Source organism: Artemia franciscana, chromosome 8, assembly GCF_032884065.1.
Source record: "Artemia franciscana chromosome 8, ASM3288406v1, whole genome shotgun sequence".
NCBI classification, from domain to species: Eukaryota; Metazoa; Arthropoda; class Branchiopoda; order Anostraca; family Artemiidae; genus Artemia; species Artemia franciscana.
Genome location: NC_088870.1, coordinates 22,169,888 through 22,189,246, shown reverse-complemented (window position 1 = coordinate 22,189,246; position 19,359 = coordinate 22,169,888). Strand labels below are relative to the sequence as shown.

Below are 19,359 nucleotides of genomic sequence, written 5' to 3'. Positions count from 1 at the left end.
TTGAGGCTGGACGTGGAGCAAACGAAATAGCTAGTGGACTATTGACCATACTAGAAAAAATTCTTGATGCTTACCCTGATATCTGTCAGTTAATTACTTGGTCGGACTCCTGCGTGTCCCAGAACCGAAACTCAATTATAAGCTTCGCCATCCAAGATGTTCTAAGAACATTTCCACGCTTATAAAAGCTGTTATGAAGTATTGTGAACCAGGTCATTCGACTATACAGGAGGTTGATGCTGTACATAGCACTATTGAGTAGGGGCTAAAGCACCTTGATTTGTTTTCTCCAATAGATCTGGTGAGGAAGTTACTGAAAGTAAGAAATACACGTCCTTTGAATGTTCTGCAAGTGACCCAGTCAAAGTTCTTTGACTTTCAAAAGCCAGCAAAGCTGTACAAGTACTCGTTGGTACCGTATTCAAAGGTAAAACAACTTGAGTTCCGTCAGGATAACGCTAAGAGAGTTTGGTTCAAAACTTATTCTCTGGAGACTTGCAAATGGCTACTATATCATAAGAATGTACTTCGGTTAAAAGTGTCCCAACACTTCGGCTGTCCGTGTAGTTAAACGTCTTGTTTTGCCCAAACTTTGTGGCAAAAATATTGATCTACCTGATGTGAAAATCAAAGATGTCAAGTATCTCCTGAAGTTCATCCCCAACCAAGACCAGAAGCATTTTGAAACCAAGATTGAACAGTACTACAAGGCCAAGGGGGATACTCAACGTTTGGAAGCCTCTCCATCTGCGCGAGACCATGTCCAGAGGAGGATTCCATTGAAACAAAACGGTGGGAGTTTTTTTTTATTTTTATACTTTTTCAAATAGTATTGCTGCATCAGAACTCGTTTGTCGTATCTTCATGGTGAAAAGAATAGGCAGTCCACAAGATTTTGTCGTATCTAAGTTTACTAAAATTTCGGTAAGGTCGGATTGTCGTATCTGTATTTCATTACACGTTTTGACATTGAAAACTTCACCTTTTCCATCTCATATTCAGGAGACCCTCCTAGTTATTTTTTCTTTTTTTTTTAATGTATTTGCGAAGAAAATCGGTTGTACCGTGCAGTGCTGTCACTTACTTGAAGTACTACTTAAGTAAAATTTTCCATTACTTGTACTTATACTTAAGTAAAAACTCTACGGTGTACTTATTACTTGATACTTAAGTAAGATTACGAAATACTTATTACTTAAGATACTTTTAATGTACTTGTTTTTCAAATACTTTACCTTTGACAAGAAAATTTTGTGTGTGTGTGCTTTGGCAATGTACAAGAAAACATCACTTTTAGATTTAGAGCAAACTCAAATATAGCTTTTGTGTGTGTGTGCTTTGGCAATGTACAAGAAAACATTACCCTTTAGATTTAGAGTAAACTTAGATATAGCTCCATGCCCTGTTTCTGGATATGAAATAAGGTATTTGTTTTTGCCAAAAAAAAATATAGTATGATTAGCACTTGGTTTAATTTTTGTTTAAAAGTTATATAAAAAAGGAAATTGAAATTATTTCACAGTTCACTGGTCGACAATGAGCTAAAATCCCTTGTTTTGTGCTAAATGTTGCATACTGCAGTCCATTTGGGCTTATATTTCTGACATTAGTGTTTAAATTTTGTCATCTCGTCAACTGAACCAGATTTCTACCATTTCATCATCTTCAGGACCATATTGTTGGTAAAACTACTGAAGCTATGAATCTTTGCCCATCTAAATGTTCTCTGCAATAAACAAGTCTAGGGAATTCTAGCTTGATCCAATGCAGTGGTATTTTGTCAAATTCGTTCCAGCAAAATCAGGTATTCAGACGAATCTGACTTCAGATTTGTCACTCCATTCATAAGTTATAGGCGCTACCAAATTAAAAGAAAACTCAACTTTCTTAAGACTTGAAACCCTCTTCCCCTCACCCTATTTGATAAAGGGGTTGTGATACCAGAACTTATATGAGCCCTGATATCAGGCATCTTTGGTCTAGTTTTCATTCGGATCTGTTACTCCATTTGCCAGTTATACTAAATTAAACAAAAAATTTAGATTTTTCAGGAATTAAAACTAACTCCCCCTTGTTAAATGTGAGCTAGGGTCTTTATCTCAAAACTTGATTTGTCATGGTCTTAGGCCTCTTTGGTTCAATTTTCATTCAGATCACTTTAGTCGCAAGTTACTCTGAATTAAACGAAAAACTGTTATTAGCAACTCTCCCTCTGTTTTATTTGAGCTAGGGTCTTCATCTCTGGATTTGATGTGTCTCATGATCCTTGGCACCAAATCTGGCCATCAAAATTTTCCTCCAAATCCAACCAGCGGTTCTCCCCTTAAATGTGATTACACAGACGGACGGACAGACAGGCAGATGGACGGACAGATTTTGCAACGTCTTAGGTAGCCGTGTTGGCTCATTGAATTAAAAAAAAAAGGAAAATAATAGCATATCATCATCCAGGCATCACCGCCTATTTGGATAGTGAAAAATATCCATCAAGATAGGTTTTTGAGATCTGTCCGCCCGTCTGTGCAATCGAGTATAGCGGGAGAACCGCCAGTCAGATTTGTATTAAAATTGAACTATTTGGATTAAAATTGAGCTTAATTAGGGCGATGGGGCTTAAAGGGTTAAAAAAATTCGAGTTTTTCATTTAATTAACTGTGACTTGCAAATGGAGAGATGGATTTCGATGAAAATTGAATAAAGATGCCTAAGAGTATGATATGCATTGATTTCTGGGATGGAGACCCAAGCTTAATTAGGGTGAGGGGGAGGGGACTTTAAGTGCTAAAAAAGTTGAGTTTTTTGTTTGACTCAATTTAACTTGCGAATGAAGTAATGGATCTCAATGAAAGTCAAGCCAAAAATGCCAAAACCATAAGACACATAATGTTTGGAGATGAAGACCCTAGCTTAATTAGGGGGAGGGGGCTTTAAGTACTAAAAAAAGTTGAGTTTTTCATTTAATCCAGTGTAACTTGCGAGAGATTGATGGATCTCAGTGAAGATTGAACCAAAGGTATCTTATACCGTGACAGGCATCAAGTTTTGAGATGAAATCCCTAGCTCAAATAGAACGATGGGGAGTGTGTTTTAAGTGCTGAAAAAGTCAAGCTTTTTCACTTTTGGACTCAAAAGTCCAAATGAAAGCTAGACCAATGATGACCAGGATCAGGGCTCATATCGAGCTCTGATATCATAAGCCCTATCTAAGATAGGGCGAGGGGGAGGGGTTTTCAAGTTTTAAGAAAGTCGAGTTTTCCTTCAGTTTCGTAGGACCTGTAACTACTTCCACCCATGGCTTGCCCAAAGCCTGGAAATAACCCTTTTCCAAATTAAGTCAAACTGAAGCCAACCTTCAACCAAATATTCTATCCCCAGAGAAAAATTACTTTGTATGGCACTTGGTATTTACCAAGTGACATACACTGATCACAAACTCTGTCGGTCTGTCAGTCCCGTTCTTGCTAGTTTAGGCCCTTCCAGATAAGCTAGGACAATGAAATATGGCAGGCGTATCAGGGACCAGACCAGATCAAATTTGAAATAGTTGTTTCCTCGATTCGACCATCTGGAGGGGGGAGTGGGAGGACAAAAATTAGATCGGATCTTAATTAAATTTTATATTTAGAAGGATATCATGTCTCAGAGCTCTTATTTTAAATTCCTACTGGATCAGGTGACATTGGAGGGGGAAACCTAAAATCTTCGAAAATGCTTAGAGTAGAGGGATCGAGATGAAACATAGTGGGAAAAATAAGCACAAGTCCTATATACGCGATTTACATAAACAGAACGAATTCACTCTCTTTTGGGGAGTTGGGGGGAGGGTTAATTCTGAAAATTAGAAAAAATGAGGTATTTTCAACTTACGAATGAGTGATCAGATCTTGAATTTCATCGGATGAAATTTCATATTTAGAAGGATCTCGGAACTAGGATCTCATGTTTTAAATCCCGACCGGAACCAGTGTCATTGGGGGGATTTGGGGAGGACTGGAAATCTTGAAAAACGCTTGGGGGGAGTGATCAGGATGAAGCTTGGTGGGATGAATAAGCACAAGTCCTAGATACGTGATTGACATAACTAATGGATTCGCTCTCTTTGGGGGAGTTGGAGGGGGTGTTAATTCGGAAAAATTACAAAAATTGAGGTATTTTTAATTTAAGAGCGGGTGGCCGTTCGTGAGGTATTTTTGAATTTGATATTAAGAAGGAACTCATGTCTCAGATCTCTTATTTTAAGCCCCGGCCAGTTCTGGTTACATTGGGGGAGAGCCGGAGGGGGAAACCGGAAATCTTGGGAAACACTTAGAGTGGAGAGATCGGGGTGAAACTCGGTGGGTAGAATAAGCAAATGTCGTAGATACGTGATTGACGAAGCCGCACTCGATCCATTCTCTTTGGGGTAGTTAGGGGGGGGTCCAGTGCTTTGGCGAGTTTGCTACTTCTGGACGTGCTAGGATAATGAAAATTGGTAGGCGTGTCAGGGACCTGTACAAATTGACTTGATAAAGTTGATTTTCCCGATTCAACCATCTGGGGGAGGGGGCTGAAGGGAGAGGGAAAATTAGAAAAATGAGGTATTATACTTGCGAGTGGGCGATCGGATCTTGATGAATTTTGATATTTAAAAGGACCTTGTGTCTCAGAGCTCTTATTTTAAATGCCAACCGGCAGTAAGCCTCTGATTTTTCTTTTAAATTAGTCTATTGATTCTTATAATTTTGCTAGACCTCATGCCATATGAGCTCTTGGCTCTTCCGACCTCGTCACAAGTGCCATATGAGCTCTTAGCTCTTGTTTTATTCCTTTTTTCTCAGAAGATTTTCGAATTAGTCTCATGGTTTTTGCCGCTTCATTGTGTGAAAACTGCTGCTAGAAATAGATAGGTTGCAACTTCTGACGTATTGTCTTCTAGTATATTTAAATGTGTGCTTGTATCGTGCCTGTGTCCCCTTAAAAGTTCTGTTTCTTACGGTAATATTGGTTTGTCTTCTGTTGCATATGCAGACGACGTTCTTCTTGTTGCCCGGACTCGCCGTGGATTGCTTTCCAATTTTACTGAATTTACCAATGAACTATCTAAGATTGGACTGTCAGTTAATGCGTCTAAATGCGAGTTTGTTTGTTTGTTTAAATAGCCCTTATGCGGTCGCTCCATTCGTTGCTGGGACTGCAATTCTGCCATGTTCTTCTTTAGTTAGTTGGCTTGGTCTGTGTTTCGGTCCAACACTTTCCACTACCTTTTCATCCCTAGTGAATCAAGCCGTAAAAGACCTACGCGTCGCTTACGGAAAAATATCCCCTAACAAAAGCTGTTACAACTGCAACGGTTTGTGCATGATTTATAACGCTTATTGCACCCCTGTGCTTTTGTTTTTATCAAGCATGGCTCATCAATTTCGTAATAAAAATCGCCATACTCTACGTGCGGCTTATTTCAGATATTGCAAATTCCTCTTCCGGCTTCCTAGATGGCACCAAAACAGAAAAATAATTGCTCGATTAGGTTTAATAGATATGACTTCTTGGGTTCGGTCTTCCAGTGATGATTTATGTAAAAAGATTATCTACTTTATTCACGTTTACGACCCTATGCAGTCTTTTTTTTCCATATTGATACTGGTTAATTAGTCCATGTTGTCTTTTGTCAGTTTGAATTTTTTTCTTGCTGTTTGTTTTTGTTTAGTTATAATACTCCGTACTTTGTGTTTTTTTTTATACTTTTACGGATAATAAAGTTCATTCATTCATTCAATCTGCAGTTTGACCAGCCGTATGGAATGCGTCTGAATCAGCGGGCTCGCTGCAGGCCCGTGATTTTATAATATATGTTTGTAGGGAGTTTTAACGACCATCTGAATTGACTACACAGCACGCGGCTTGCTTGAGTGAAAACCAGCCAAAGGATATACATGCCATACATTTTCATAGCGTGTCTGAAATTTAACTTGAATACTGGAGGCAGTTTCCTTGTAAAGATGCCGAGGGCGAGACATGTCATCAAAGTGTGAATCAAGACTTCATTTTCATGCCCTTCATTTCTTTCAGCACGCTGAGAGCCAGCGACCTTGAGCTAGCTGCCAAAAGTGTAGATTTTTGCTGCTCCTTTTTATTGAGCTTTGATTTCTCTTATTAAAAAAGTCTGCAACTGACTCAGTTGGCTCCTTACTTTTAAATTTGAGTTTTTTTTTGTTGCTAAGGTTTTTACTTATTGAATCAGAGAAGGAACTACTTTATTACCTTTTATCTGTTTTAAAGCCAATCCAAAGTTTATTCTTCTATTTTCAATATTTTTTCCACCATTCTGACATGTTTCAGAATAACCCTGTATTTTTTCAAAAGTCTCAGATTTGACTGAACACTAATCGCCAGAAGTTCAACTCTAAGTGCACTGCATTAATCCTTTCATGTGATCTGTCTGATCCAATCAGAACTTTTTGACTGCACTTAATTGTTTTGGAAGTCTTTTGCTTTCAAGCCATTGTGTTGCAAATTGGTTCAGCTTATTTTTTGGACTTCATTTGTTGTGTACCAGCCAAACAATGAAAAACAACACTTTCAATATTTTTTCCATCATTCCCACATCTTTCAGAATAACCCTGTATTTTTTCAAACGTGCCAAATTTGATTCAACACTAATCGCCAGAAGTTCAACTCTACGTGCACTGTGTTAATCCTGTCATGTGATATGTCTGATCCAATCAAGGGTTTTTGACTGCACTTGATTGTTTTGATAGTCTTTTCCTTTCAAGCCGTTGTGTTGAAAATTAGTCAAGATTATTTTCTTAGACTTCATTGGGTGTGTACCAGCCGAACAAGGGAAACGGTTAAAAGTGATAAAACGAAAATTTTGGTTCTTGATTAAGATTTCCAAGAGAGGAATGACAGGGGACATTTTATAGGCAAGGGAAGGGGCTAAGAAGCATTCAGAATGGCTTTAAAATAAGGTAGCATGGGCTTGATATCAGAAAAATATATATATATTTATATTTAAATATATATATATATATATATATATATATATATATATATATATATATATATATATATATATATATATATATATATATATATAAATATATATATATATATATATATATATATATATATATATATATACCTAGGATAAAAACTTGAAGTAGTACTTGAAGTAATACTTAAGTACAATTTTGGCAAGTACTTGATATTTGATACTTAAGTAAGAATTTGGAAAGTACTTATTACTTGATATTTAAGTAAAAAAAACAATGAGTACTTAATACTTAAGTAAAAATTTGGAGTACTTGTTGCAGCACTGGTACCGTGTAAGTTCCAGCAAAGGGGAAAATTTCAAAGTCGTTTTCCTCGGAATTTTGAAAATCTTAGTTACGACAAAACCGCTCTCAGGGGACGATATGCCCTCAGGGCGTAACTTAAAACGCCTGCCCCCAGGCCCTAAGGGGTTGAATCAACAGCGGAGTTTTTCTTATCTGACCTTACAGCTATCTTTAACAAATAACTATCTCAGAATTTTTATCCGATGGGTTTGAGGAAAAACGGCGTGGAGGGGGAGGGGGGGCTAGTTGCCATCGGATCTCTTTTGACTCTTAAAAAGTGAACTAGAACTTTCAATTTTCAATCAAATGAGCCCTCTTTGAAGTTTATACGAGCATCCCTTCCTTAAGAACAATATATGTGCCCAGGGCATAACTTACAACGCCTGCCCCGGGGCCCTAGGGGGGTGCGTCAACAGGGGGTTTTCCTGTCTTTGAACTATTTTTACAAAGAAGCTACCTTAAAATTTTTATCAGATGGGCGTGGGCAAAAACGGGCGGGGGGGGGGCTAGATGCCCTTGGATCTCTTTTGACTCTTAAAAGTGAACTATAGCTTTAAATTTCCAATCAAATGAGCCCTCTATGAAGTTTATACGAGCATCCCTTTCATAAGAACCATATACACCCCCAGAACATAACTTACAACGCCTGCCCCTGGGCCCTAGAAGGTTGTGTTTGACATCGGAGTTTTTGTTATCTAAATTTTGAACTTTTTTTTTAATGGCTATTTCAAAATTTGTATCGGATGGGTTTGGGGAAAAGAAGGCATGGGAGGGGAGGCTGGTTGCCCCCTGATCTCTTTTGACTCTTAAAGAGTGAACTAGAACTTTCAATTTCCAATCAAAGAAGCCCTCTCTGAAGTTTATACGAGCATCCCTTCTATAAGAACCGTATATGCCTCCAGGGCATAACTTACAACGTTTGCCCCCGGGCCCTGAGGGGTTGTATCAACACCGGAGTTTTTATTATCTGACCTTTGAACTATTTTTCAACAAAATGGCTATCTCAAAACTTGTATTTAATGAGTTTGGGTGAAAAATCCGTGGGGGTGAGGGGGATAGTTTCCCTCGGATCTCTTTTAACTCTTAAAAAGTGAACTAGAACTTTCAATTTCCAATCTAATCAGCCCTCTCTCAAGTTTATACGAGCATCTCTTTCATAAAAAACGCCTGCCCCCGGTCCCTGGCGGGTTGTGTCAACCCCAGAGTTTTTTATCTTCGAAATATTTTTAAAAAAATGGCTATCTTAAAGTTCTTATAGGATGGTTTTGAGGAATAATGGGCGCGGAGGGGGGGGGCTAGTGGCCTTCCGATCTCTTTTGACTTCGAAAAATTGAACTAGAGCTTTTAATTTCCAGTCAAATGAGCCCTCTCTGAAGTTTATACGAGGATCCCTTCCATAAGAACCGTATATACCCCCAGGGCATAGCTTACAACGCCTGCCCCCGGGCCCTGGGGGTTGTGTCGACACTGCAGTTTTTGTTATATGATCTTTGAACTATTTTTAATAAAATAGCTATCTCAAAATTTTTGTTGGGTGCATTTGGGATAAAAGAGTGTTTGGGGGGGGGGGGACAAATTGCCTAATCACTTTTGACTCTTATAAAAACGGCACTGGAACTTCCAATTTCCAATCGAATGAGCCCCCTCCGAAGTTTATGCGATGACCCCTTCCATATGAAGTGCCTCTGGGAAGTAAAAAAAATAAATAAACAATAAAACACTGGAGCTGTATGGCGTTTACTATAGGCAACCTCTGATTTGTCATAGTTGGAAGCTCTCAGTACAGATGACTGCATTCTTACATATGGTTCAAACCAGATAAAAGTTCTCTTTTCGCATTGATTGGCAAAACAAGAGTATTCTAGGCCTACTGTGCATGTGTGCATTGTTTTTTGGGATACAGTTTCTATGAAAGTCTTTCAAAACAAACTATTATTATTATAATCCTATAGCAAATGCGAGTTTTCAGGCCAAGTTTGGTCACTTGTGACCAATAGTTTGAGTATGACTGGTTTAAGTCATAGGTCTTTGGACACAGCATAACTGCACACAGGATTAATCTCAAGGGATAGCAGGGTCAAAAGAGTTTTCTTGCAGTAGAAGAGGCCTACTGTCTCAAAAAGCACTTTACATCCAGTTTTTTAAAGATTTCCTTGGTTCTATGGACCAACTTTTGGACGGTTTTCCATAAAATAAAACAACAACACTACGAACAACCCTAAAAAATATTTCAACTAGATTTTTTTTTTTGCAAAAAACAAACTTAGTAGTAAAAGTAATCAGTTTGAATTACAACTTTCTAAAAGGTTTAAGGAGACATTTACCTTTGAAAGTGTAAAATGACAAGGAGACCACAGTCTCAATCTTAGGAGGAATTTTCCCCTTAACTTCATGGACAGCTATTTTAACCTGTTATATAAACCTGGGCATCTCTGAAGAATAGAATTAGCTAGAAGAGTCTTAAGTATGCCTGCACACAGAAGGGGAAGTGGGTTTTCCCTTTCTATTCTCTTGTGCAGGTACCTGTGGAGCCATTTGGAATTTCGCATATGACTCATAGCTACAGCATTGCTACCTACGAATTTCTAAGGTGTTAACTTGAGAATAGCTATAATGAGATACTAGCTGAACATTAGAGTTCTGAAGAGTAATATCAGCTAAATTACTTCATCCTTATAATATTGGTCTGGAACAAACCCTAATAACATTTAAATGTTAGCCAACAGAACCTCATTTTGAAAATCCCCCCCAACCTCATCCTTGAAAATACTAGGATACCAGCCCTCAAATAAAATTTCGACAACATTTACCTATGAGACCCTTATCTCATCTAGAAAACAGCAGCAACAGGTAAACTTACTTTTAAATAGTACTAGAGAAGTAACTGTGCCAACAAGCAGGCCGCCACCTGAAAAAAAAATTCATTTCAGTACAAAGCAAGATATATCAACAAAATAAAATGTGAAAGTTGTGTCAGAATGTAAAATATATAAAAAAAAGTTAAGTACATACTTTTTTCAAAATTTATGAGAAGTCAATATTATTCATTGCATAGAATTGCAAATGAAAAGCATGGGCTGGTGACTCAGTTTTTGAAGTAAATTTAAAGTTTATGATCTTGCATATAAACTCAATACATTTATAAGAGTTTAAACCAGTTTCTAAATACAAATGAAGTAAAATGAAGCCAATAACTAATCAATTTAAGATTCAACATTAGCTCATTTATACATTCCAAAAATATGTCAATAGAAACTTAACTCTCTGGAATAGCCATGATGATGCTATACAAACAGTCTTCCATCAGCCAAGCAGTATTTAGAATAAGCTTGTTGAAGCGATTAAAAATCAAAGAGAAGAATGAAGGCTGACTGAACAAAGAATTGTGACTTAGGTCCTTTAAGCAGATCTTAACACAGAGAGTGAATAGGATACCTCCAAGGGACCATACAAAGAACCTTCCCAGCCTCTTAGAGTTTAAATATACTGTAAAATTACACTTTCAGCATTTAAAACATATCCTTCTGCAGTAATCCCTTCATACTCCCCTTAGTTATCGCAGGGTACATCTGTGCCTATTCAATTCAATGCAATTTATATCTGACCCGTCAATAAAACAAAAAATAAATAAAAAGAGAAAATAAACAATCAACGAACAGAGAGATTTCAATCAACAAACACAAACATGACTACATACTATACAAAGAGGGAAGACCATTGATGGTTGAGTTTTCTTGCAGAGGATTTGAAATCTTCCACTCTTTTATAAATAATGTTTGTAGGCAAAAGCAATTTAAATTTTTGTACCAGAGAAGAATTACTGGTCCAAGGAGGCAGATGCAGCAGATACTTGGCAAATTTAAAATAGATTTGGTTAATATTTTTTTATTTGAAGCAGAAAAAAAAATCCGCATCCCCTTTTATTTTAGCTTTAAGATGACAATACATATACCAGAGACAATTAATAACAGAAGGATCAACCCCTCTTTTTATAGCTTCTGACAAAATCTGGGCAAATAATCATGAATCGAATGCTCTAACTATGTCAAGTGTGCAAAGAACAATATGCAAAACATTTTCAATATAGAATGTACTGTTTTTTGTTGTAGTTACATATTTGTATCATTATAATTTAATCAATTCTTTGTCATTATAATTGATATCATTGCTTACACTGAATATCTTTGTTTCTCCTTTACTTCCCCTGTAATTTGTTAGGGCAATAATAACAGCATGTGATAACTAGGTTGGGTATGCCAATTGAAATCCAAACCAAATCTAAAATCTTCCTTCTGAAAATATGAAAGTCAATGCTACTGTTTCTGGGGTAACCAACAAAGACTATATCTTCAGAACTGCCACGTCCAGGGCAGCCGACGATGTGACGACCATGAATCACGCAAATATGACAATTCCAATCCTGGATGACACTGTGTTGCCAAAAGCAAACCTCTCAGTTGGTATCCTAAGTACTAGAACTCTTAATAAACAAGGAAATATAGACTTACTTTTGCGAAAGATAAGCTGGTATACCTGGGATGTTATTAGTTTATCTAAAACGCACCTCCCATTCACTGGTGCAGAGAAACATAGCAGGGGCACCTTAATTTTCTCGGGACATACTAAAGGATAACAGCAAGGATTCAGCTTTCTATTGTCCAGGAGGGCTAGTAAACCTTTAATTAATACAGTTCCCTATCTGAATGGCTTACCATGATCTGGCTGAAAGGATCACCTGCCAATATTACAGTTATCCAAGTTTGTGCACCAGAATCTAGTAGAAAAACAAGGAGTCTAAAACTTTTGATCTCCAGCTTCAAATTCTAGTTGATTTCATCCCCAAAAAGATGTACTCTTTGTCATTGGTGACTTTAATGCCATTGCTGGTAAGGACCACACAGGGAGATATGCTGGGCAATTTGGCCACAAGAAACTAAACAAAAGAGGGGAATGCCTCATAGGAATCTGCCAAAACAGTGCTTTGGTCATCATGAGCACACTCTTCAAGCACGGGTAAAAAAAAAGGGTAAAGGATACGGCATTAGACTTTACAGTCCCTACCGGCGGTGATGATCTCCGTTTCTTGGCCCTTCAGCCAGGAAGTGCAATGGGGGGTCGGGGGCCAACCATCATGTGCTTTCGCACACCCTTCCTGTTTAACTTCCCCAGATTTCTCCAGGTACCCATTTAAAACTGGGTCGACTCTGGCTAAGCTTACGGAGTCACGCCACTGACTCCCGTCCCAAACTGAACAATTGGGTACACTGGGATTCAAACCCGCGTCCTTTCAGACAAAGGATCCCAAATCCAGCACACCAACCGACTCGGCTAGGACATAAAACTAGCACAGGTCCTGACATAAAACTACCTGGAACTCCTCTGATAGAAGAACACAAAATTTAATAGATTACATCCTTATGTCTAAACATTAGAGATCATATGTCACTAATATGATCACACTAGGTGGTGGTAACTTTGACAATGATCACTCCCTTGTAATGTTTAATTTCAGAATAAGTCTGAAAACAGCTTCAAAGCTGTCTAGGAAGCTCCCTGAATTTCGAGTATGGAGCTCACTTCTAACTCCCTACTGCCTCTGCATAAGTGACATTAACAACCTGGTGACTAGCAGCATGCAAATTGCCCACTGTCACTCTCCACACTAGGTAGCCAAAAAGATAACAAGAAGCACAGGATCAAAGACAAGATCATTTATGTCTCTCATTTAAAGACAAAGCGCAACATTGCCAACAAACATGACAGAGAAAGCAAAGAGCAATAAAAGCAACTCCAAAGGACTGTGGAGAAATGTGCTCACTGCACCTTTATTAAAGAAAAATATGAGCAGTGTGGAACGGCTTTTAAGAAAGGAGACTCAGGTCTAATGCACAGAAGAGTAAGGGAACTAGCTAAAAAGCCTTTAGGGCTTGCTCCCTCCGTGGAAAACACGGCAGTCAAGACAATCTACGTCTTATTTCTGCAACTGCATAGCAACATGGCCTCTGAATTTCAATACTGACAAATGTAGGATTATTTATTTTGATAAGCCTAACCCAGGTTTTGAATATACTTTAGTCAATCCAGCTGTAAACAACATGCTAGAGCTGCAAAGTGTGGATGAAGAAAGGATCTTGGAATTTTGTTGACAAGTGAAAATTCAATTAAACTGCAAGAAGACTATGTCTCCAGCAAATCCTTCCTTTGCACTCTTGAAAAAAATTATTTCCAGTAGGTACCCCTATGTTTTTGTGATGTTTTATGAGGCCCTTGTCAGACCATACTTGATTTTGGAATGTGCATAGCATCACCAGGATACAAGGGAACATCGATGAACTTTGATGGAGCTGAAATTATCTACACTGGCTTAGTAATGACAATGAGCTGACATACTAAGGGCATATAAACTTAGTTCACAAGACCCTGATTCATTTGTCAATTCCCCAAAATATTAGCACTGACAGGAGGGGACATTAAAAAAAGCTGTTCAAGCCATTTGTCAAAACTCTACACCAACAATAGTTTTTCTCCTGTCATGTAGTAAACCACTGGAATAGTCTCTCAAATTCAACAGTCTCAGCACCCATTGATGAAGCTTTCAAGAAGTTACTAGATGTCAATGGAATGGTGTTCTCTGGAATTACCAATGGGGTGGATCATTTCACAAATCAAGATGGATCTTAATTCGCTCCATACTGCATCTTAAGATAATAAGGATAAACAATAGAAAACAGGATGTCACTCCTTAAAGGTCTAAAATAAAATTTGTAAAGTAAGCAATTAGTATATTTGAAAAAAAAAATCATCAACTTTGCAAGTTCCCATTCTACTAAATAATTGAGCGAAATTAAAATTTATCAAACACAACACTTGATGTGTCTTATATCACTGATCCCTAATATACTTATTGCAACCCTTAAAAATGTACCCTAGTCACCCCTCACCCAGTAATTATACTTAGTATAACCCCAAGCTATATACAAAACTTTGCTACTTCTGTTGACTGGCATCAATTTTACAATTATTGTTGATCAATAATTATTTCAGAGGGTAAAGCTAATCTGAAACATTCAGCCAAGTTATGCATGAGCCCTGACCCCATTAGGGGGGAGGGCTGGATAAATATTTGGTTATTTACACTTCTGAAGGATTGCAGAAAAACAAGTAAAAGTAGTAACAATAGAGTCCTTATTTTATGCTCTTTCCAAATATCATGTTTTCTTTTCTGACAATGCACCCTACCCCTCCCCCTTGATGATCTTAAATATGACCCTAGAAAGAGCAAAAATAAAAGGAAACACCAAGACAATGAAATTCTTACTCTACAAGATGAAGGATGTCTTTATTTATTATATTATGCTATTTCCTTCCATTGTTATCCTCTTTTTTAAACCCTTTGAACTAATAACTTATTTGTATTCAATATCTTACAGGATCCAGTGTCTATAGGGAAAACTTCCCTGTTAGACACTCTCTAGATGCATGGTTAGATTCCTGTTTTTTTTTTATTTGAGTTCAAAGTTGAAGTCTTGTTCTAGTGGTCATGTGAATATAAATGTTCTCTCCAGAATTGATTAAGTCTATTCGTGAATCAATTTAGGGTCTCAGCTTTCACAGCTGTTTCAGGGAGGGAGTTCCAATTGTCAGTTGCTCTGATGCTCCAAAAATTTGTTCTTGCTCTGTTCTGAGTCACTGGTTTGAAAACCTTATATGGATGGCCCCTTGTAGTTTTAACTTTAGTAGACTAAAAGTAATTTTCAAAGCTAAGTTTCTCCAGGTTGTCCTTTGCCTTGTAAATTTTGTATCTGATCTCTGCGTTGACACCTATATTTTAGAGAGGGTAGCTGTAGTTGGCATAGTCTGTCTTCATAGTTCAAATCTTTGAGTCCTGTGAGAAGCTTTGTTGATCTTCTTTGTACTTCCTCAAGTTCAGCAGAGTCTATTTTATAGTTGGGCCCCCAGATGATATTTCCATACTCAATGGTTGGTCTGACAAGTCCCTTGTAGAGTTTGGTGAAAGTAGGCTTATCAAGAGGTTTGAAGCTTTGTCTAATTAAACCAACTAATTGAGTAGCTTTGGCAACTATTTTCTCAGTTTGACCATGGAACTTGAGCTGGGAATCAATTATGATGCCAAGATCTTTCCTATCCACAGGACTTTTGATTTGATAGGGTTCAAATTCAAACCAAGCTCTTGGAAATTTTTCATTAGCTTGTTGATGTCTTCCAGCAGTAATGAGATGTCTGTATAGCCTGTTACTTATCTGTACAGCTTGGTATCATCTGCATATATTTTTGTTGTGCTTGCAATACCAGTGCTTATACTGTTGATGAAAAGAATGAAGAGAAGTAGTCTAAGGACACTCCCCTGAATTACTCCGCTGGTCACATTAAAATATTCTGAGAGGGTATTACCTACACTGACTATTTGGACTTTATTTCTGATCCATGTTAATATTTGTTTGGGGAGGTGGAAGTCTTGAAGCTTCCAGATAAGGTCAGTATGTGGGATGCTCTCAAAGGCTTTTTTGACGTCAAAGAGGACTCCTAGAATGCTGTGACCTTCTTTAAGAGCTTTTGTCCAGTCGTTTAGAGTTTCTAGCAGCTGAGAAGTACATATTGCAAATAATCACAGACAAGACTGGATTTTTTCAAGTCAAGACTGCATAACTTGTTTGAACAAAGAACTCAAGACATATCACAAAATTTAATTAACAGAGCAAATATTACTAGTGCTTTATAGCCCTAATATATCAGCCTGATCAATTTTAGGGCTTTAAAGTCCTCTAGACATGTAGTGCTCTTGAGTCTATTACTCCCACTCCTAGTCAAGCTAGTTTTTGATCTAAATGTTTAAATCTAAGCTTATATTTTTAGCTATTCCAAGATACACACACTTCTTTCCAATTCATATTTGTTAACAAGATGTTAGGGCAAGCTAATACTTTTACACAATTTTACTCATCCAGTCACTGGGTTTGTTGCTCAATTTACTGTCAAGTAATTGTTCTGTTCTCTTTCTGCTACAACAATCAGGAAAGTTACACTTTGAAGAGCTCCACACAGATATCCCACTCTCTTTGCTTTCTGCTAATTTTTCATACTTGTTCTTTATTTTTAAATTTTGCTCCCATGAATGTAAGAACCTAAATAAAAAGTTGAAGATATTTATAAACAAAAATTGATTCCCCTGGCTTTTTTTTTAATGTTTTTAGATGTGTATGGTTCAGTAGGTTTTCATTTAACTAAAACTTGAAAAAATAGGTTTCATCTGTAGTGTCCTTGGTACTTCAATTACAAAAGTAGTCCTATTACATGTGGTGGTGTAATTTTGTCAAAATCCTAGGGGGGGAGAGCTAATTTTCCAAAATCAAGTGAAAATGACAGTAAAAAATGAAAAATAAGCCATATAGTACCATAAAGGCCAAAATATACTAATGAAAACTGACCAATTTCTCTGGATGCTTGAATTACAGAGAATCCTGCTGGGGGCATGAACTTGATCAAGGTTTGGTAGCATCCCAAGTTAGATTCCATTCCACATTTGTCTAGTCCTAATCAATGTCATCTTGAATAATTCAGCAGTCTTGGATTGAAGAGTGACATCTGAGAGACTATTCCATAGTGGCAAAGAGTAAACCAAGCAGGAGTTCTGATGCATATGCCATTGACTTCTGGGAACTGGTAGTTTCTGACTGTGTCAGCTGGTGACACTGGAGTGGTGGAGAGAAAAGTGAACTTTGACTTGCATATTTAAGCAGCCTGCTAGTCATGATGATGCCCATCCCCTTTTTTTCTTCTGTACACCAGTTTTGTGAGCTTTAGGGATCTAAAGCTCTTCATAGGCTAAGGTTTTCTTGAGGTTAGGCTAAGGTATGGTACAAGCTTGGTGGCTTGACACTGAGCATTCTTATGTGCCTTAAGAATTTTTTGATTCACAAGGAACTCCTCATTTCTCTTCTCCCACAACTGTATTAAGTGGCGTGCCCCAGGGCACTATTCTATTCTTGGACCAACACTTTTCAACTTCTATGTTAATAAACTACCCACTCTTCTTTCAAATCTTACTACCCGTTATGCTGATGACTCAAAAATAATTAGAAAAGCGGCTACTCCCTCTGACCAGCAATCAATTCAAACAGATCTTGATAGTCTAGGAAGATGGGCTAACATGTGGCTTCTGACTTTCAATGTTGACAAATGCCATGTAATCCATTTTGGTAAAAATAACAAGCATCATAAGTATTTCCTTCAAGACAACTTCCTTTCTGCTGTTTCTGATGAAAGAGATCTTGGAGTTATTGTGGATCACCAATTAAAGTTTAGCAGCCATGCTAAGTCTGTTTCATCTTCTGCAAATAAAACCCTTGGTATCATAAAAAGAACCATCTCCAGCTGACACCCTAGAGTTCTTATGAAGTTATATAAGGCACTAGTACATCCACGCCTGGAGGTTGGAATGTCATTGGCAACCCCTTTCTTCAAAAAAGATAAGAAGTTGCTTGAGGATGTACAGTGTTGTGCCACTAAGATGGTTAGCAACATGAATAAATTTCCATACAAAGAAAGACTATCTCATTTGAAGCTGCCAATGCTGACATACCAACAGAAAAGGGGTGACATTATTTTAACCAAAAAAATCCTCTCTAAAAATACCCTTCCTGGTCTCTTTGCACAGCCCTTGCATTCTGGTACTAGAGGACATTCATTGAAGCTCTCCATGCAGCATTCCACAAGTAAACATAGAGGCCACTTCTTCAGCCAAAGAATCATCAATATGTGGAACCAGCTATCTGAAGAAACAGTTTCTGCTACTTCAACTGACATGTTCAAGTCCCACCTTGATAGGGAATGGCTCTACCTTGGAGCATCACAAGGATGGATAATCCTTATATTGCTTCAAGCTGTGATTTAAGGTAATTTAAGGTTAATATCCATATGATACAGAAGATACGCCAAAACTATTCCAAACTCTAAATACAGGTGGACTAATGCCTTGTAAAGTTTCCTTACCACAGAAAGCTTTCTGGTGGTAAAAGTTCTCTTGGTGAGAACTTTGTTTTATTTTAGTCCCTAACATATAAATATATAGTGAAAATTATGTATTCTTCATGGATTTTCTTGTTGCTTGATTTTTCTGACAGTGCTAGTTTGCTGTTAAGCTTATTAGAAAAACATAATTGATGACACTTTAAGAATTTTAAAGGTCTTCTAAGGTCACTGCCCTCTAGAGTAAGAAGGAGTAGAGGTAGGTACATCAAGATACCTCCGCAGGAGATAGTCTGTAGACCCATCCCTGAAAGTTTCATTTTCCTAACCTAACCCCTTTCCAAGATAGCAAAAAGTAGCTAAACTAGAATTTTAGTAATTTAGGTTATATATTTGCATATTATGTGGTAAGGGGTAATGTGAAGTAAAGTACTTTCAGGAGCAGTATAAGTAACAAGTAGGTAGGCTATTTTTTAAAAATTAGAATAGTTTTCAGAATTTTATAGCATTTCATTCTGAGGAGGGCAGCCACTGCACAGGAACCAACAGTTTTAAAGAGCATATTGATTAATGTATTCCTCTTTTAGCTAACACAGCTATCACACCATCACAAAATTCACCACCTTAGCCTAGTATTATCTTATCTTTTTTAAGAAATAGAGAAAATTTGTAAGACATAAAAGTATGAAACTAAATTTTTTCTTATAATTGATTTTCTACCAATTTTAATAGCAGAATCTGCTAAGCATGCGTCAACCTTCCTGGATAGTCCTTCTTCAGAGGTAGGCAAAGACATTTTGTGAAAATGAAAAGCTGATTGCAATGTTCTATATGCGTAAGAAATAAGACTATACTACCATCTACAATTTACTTGTTGCTATTTATTGCTGATTTTTGCTTGAAGTTTTCTGATATAAAGATATTTTTCTGAAATTCTTATGAAATCACATTATATATAAATTGTCTGCTTTTTTTTCTAATAGAAAAGCCACAAAAGATTTAGGCTTCATGAAATAATTTTGTGGAATTCAATTGAAATAAAATTTTATGTTTTTTT

General features: G+C 37.3%; 1 protein-coding gene across 1 annotated transcript in view; it reads right to left on the bottom strand.

Moving 5' to 3' along the window:
- The window catches only part of LOC136030142 (MICOS complex subunit MIC10-like), a 44,242-nt gene extending 25,087 nt beyond the window's left edge, over positions 1–19,155 (bottom strand). Inside the window, exons 1-2 of the mRNA XM_065708841.1 lie at positions 19,023–19,155; positions 10,177–10,224 (exon numbers count right to left, since the gene is read on the bottom strand). Coding sequence (XP_065564913.1) covers positions 10,177–10,224; positions 19,023–19,098 — 124 coding nt within the window. The 5' untranslated portion in view covers positions 19,099–19,155. The remainder of the gene's footprint in view (positions 1–10,176; positions 10,225–19,022) is intronic.
- Between the last annotated feature and the right edge of the window lie 204 nt (positions 19,156–19,359).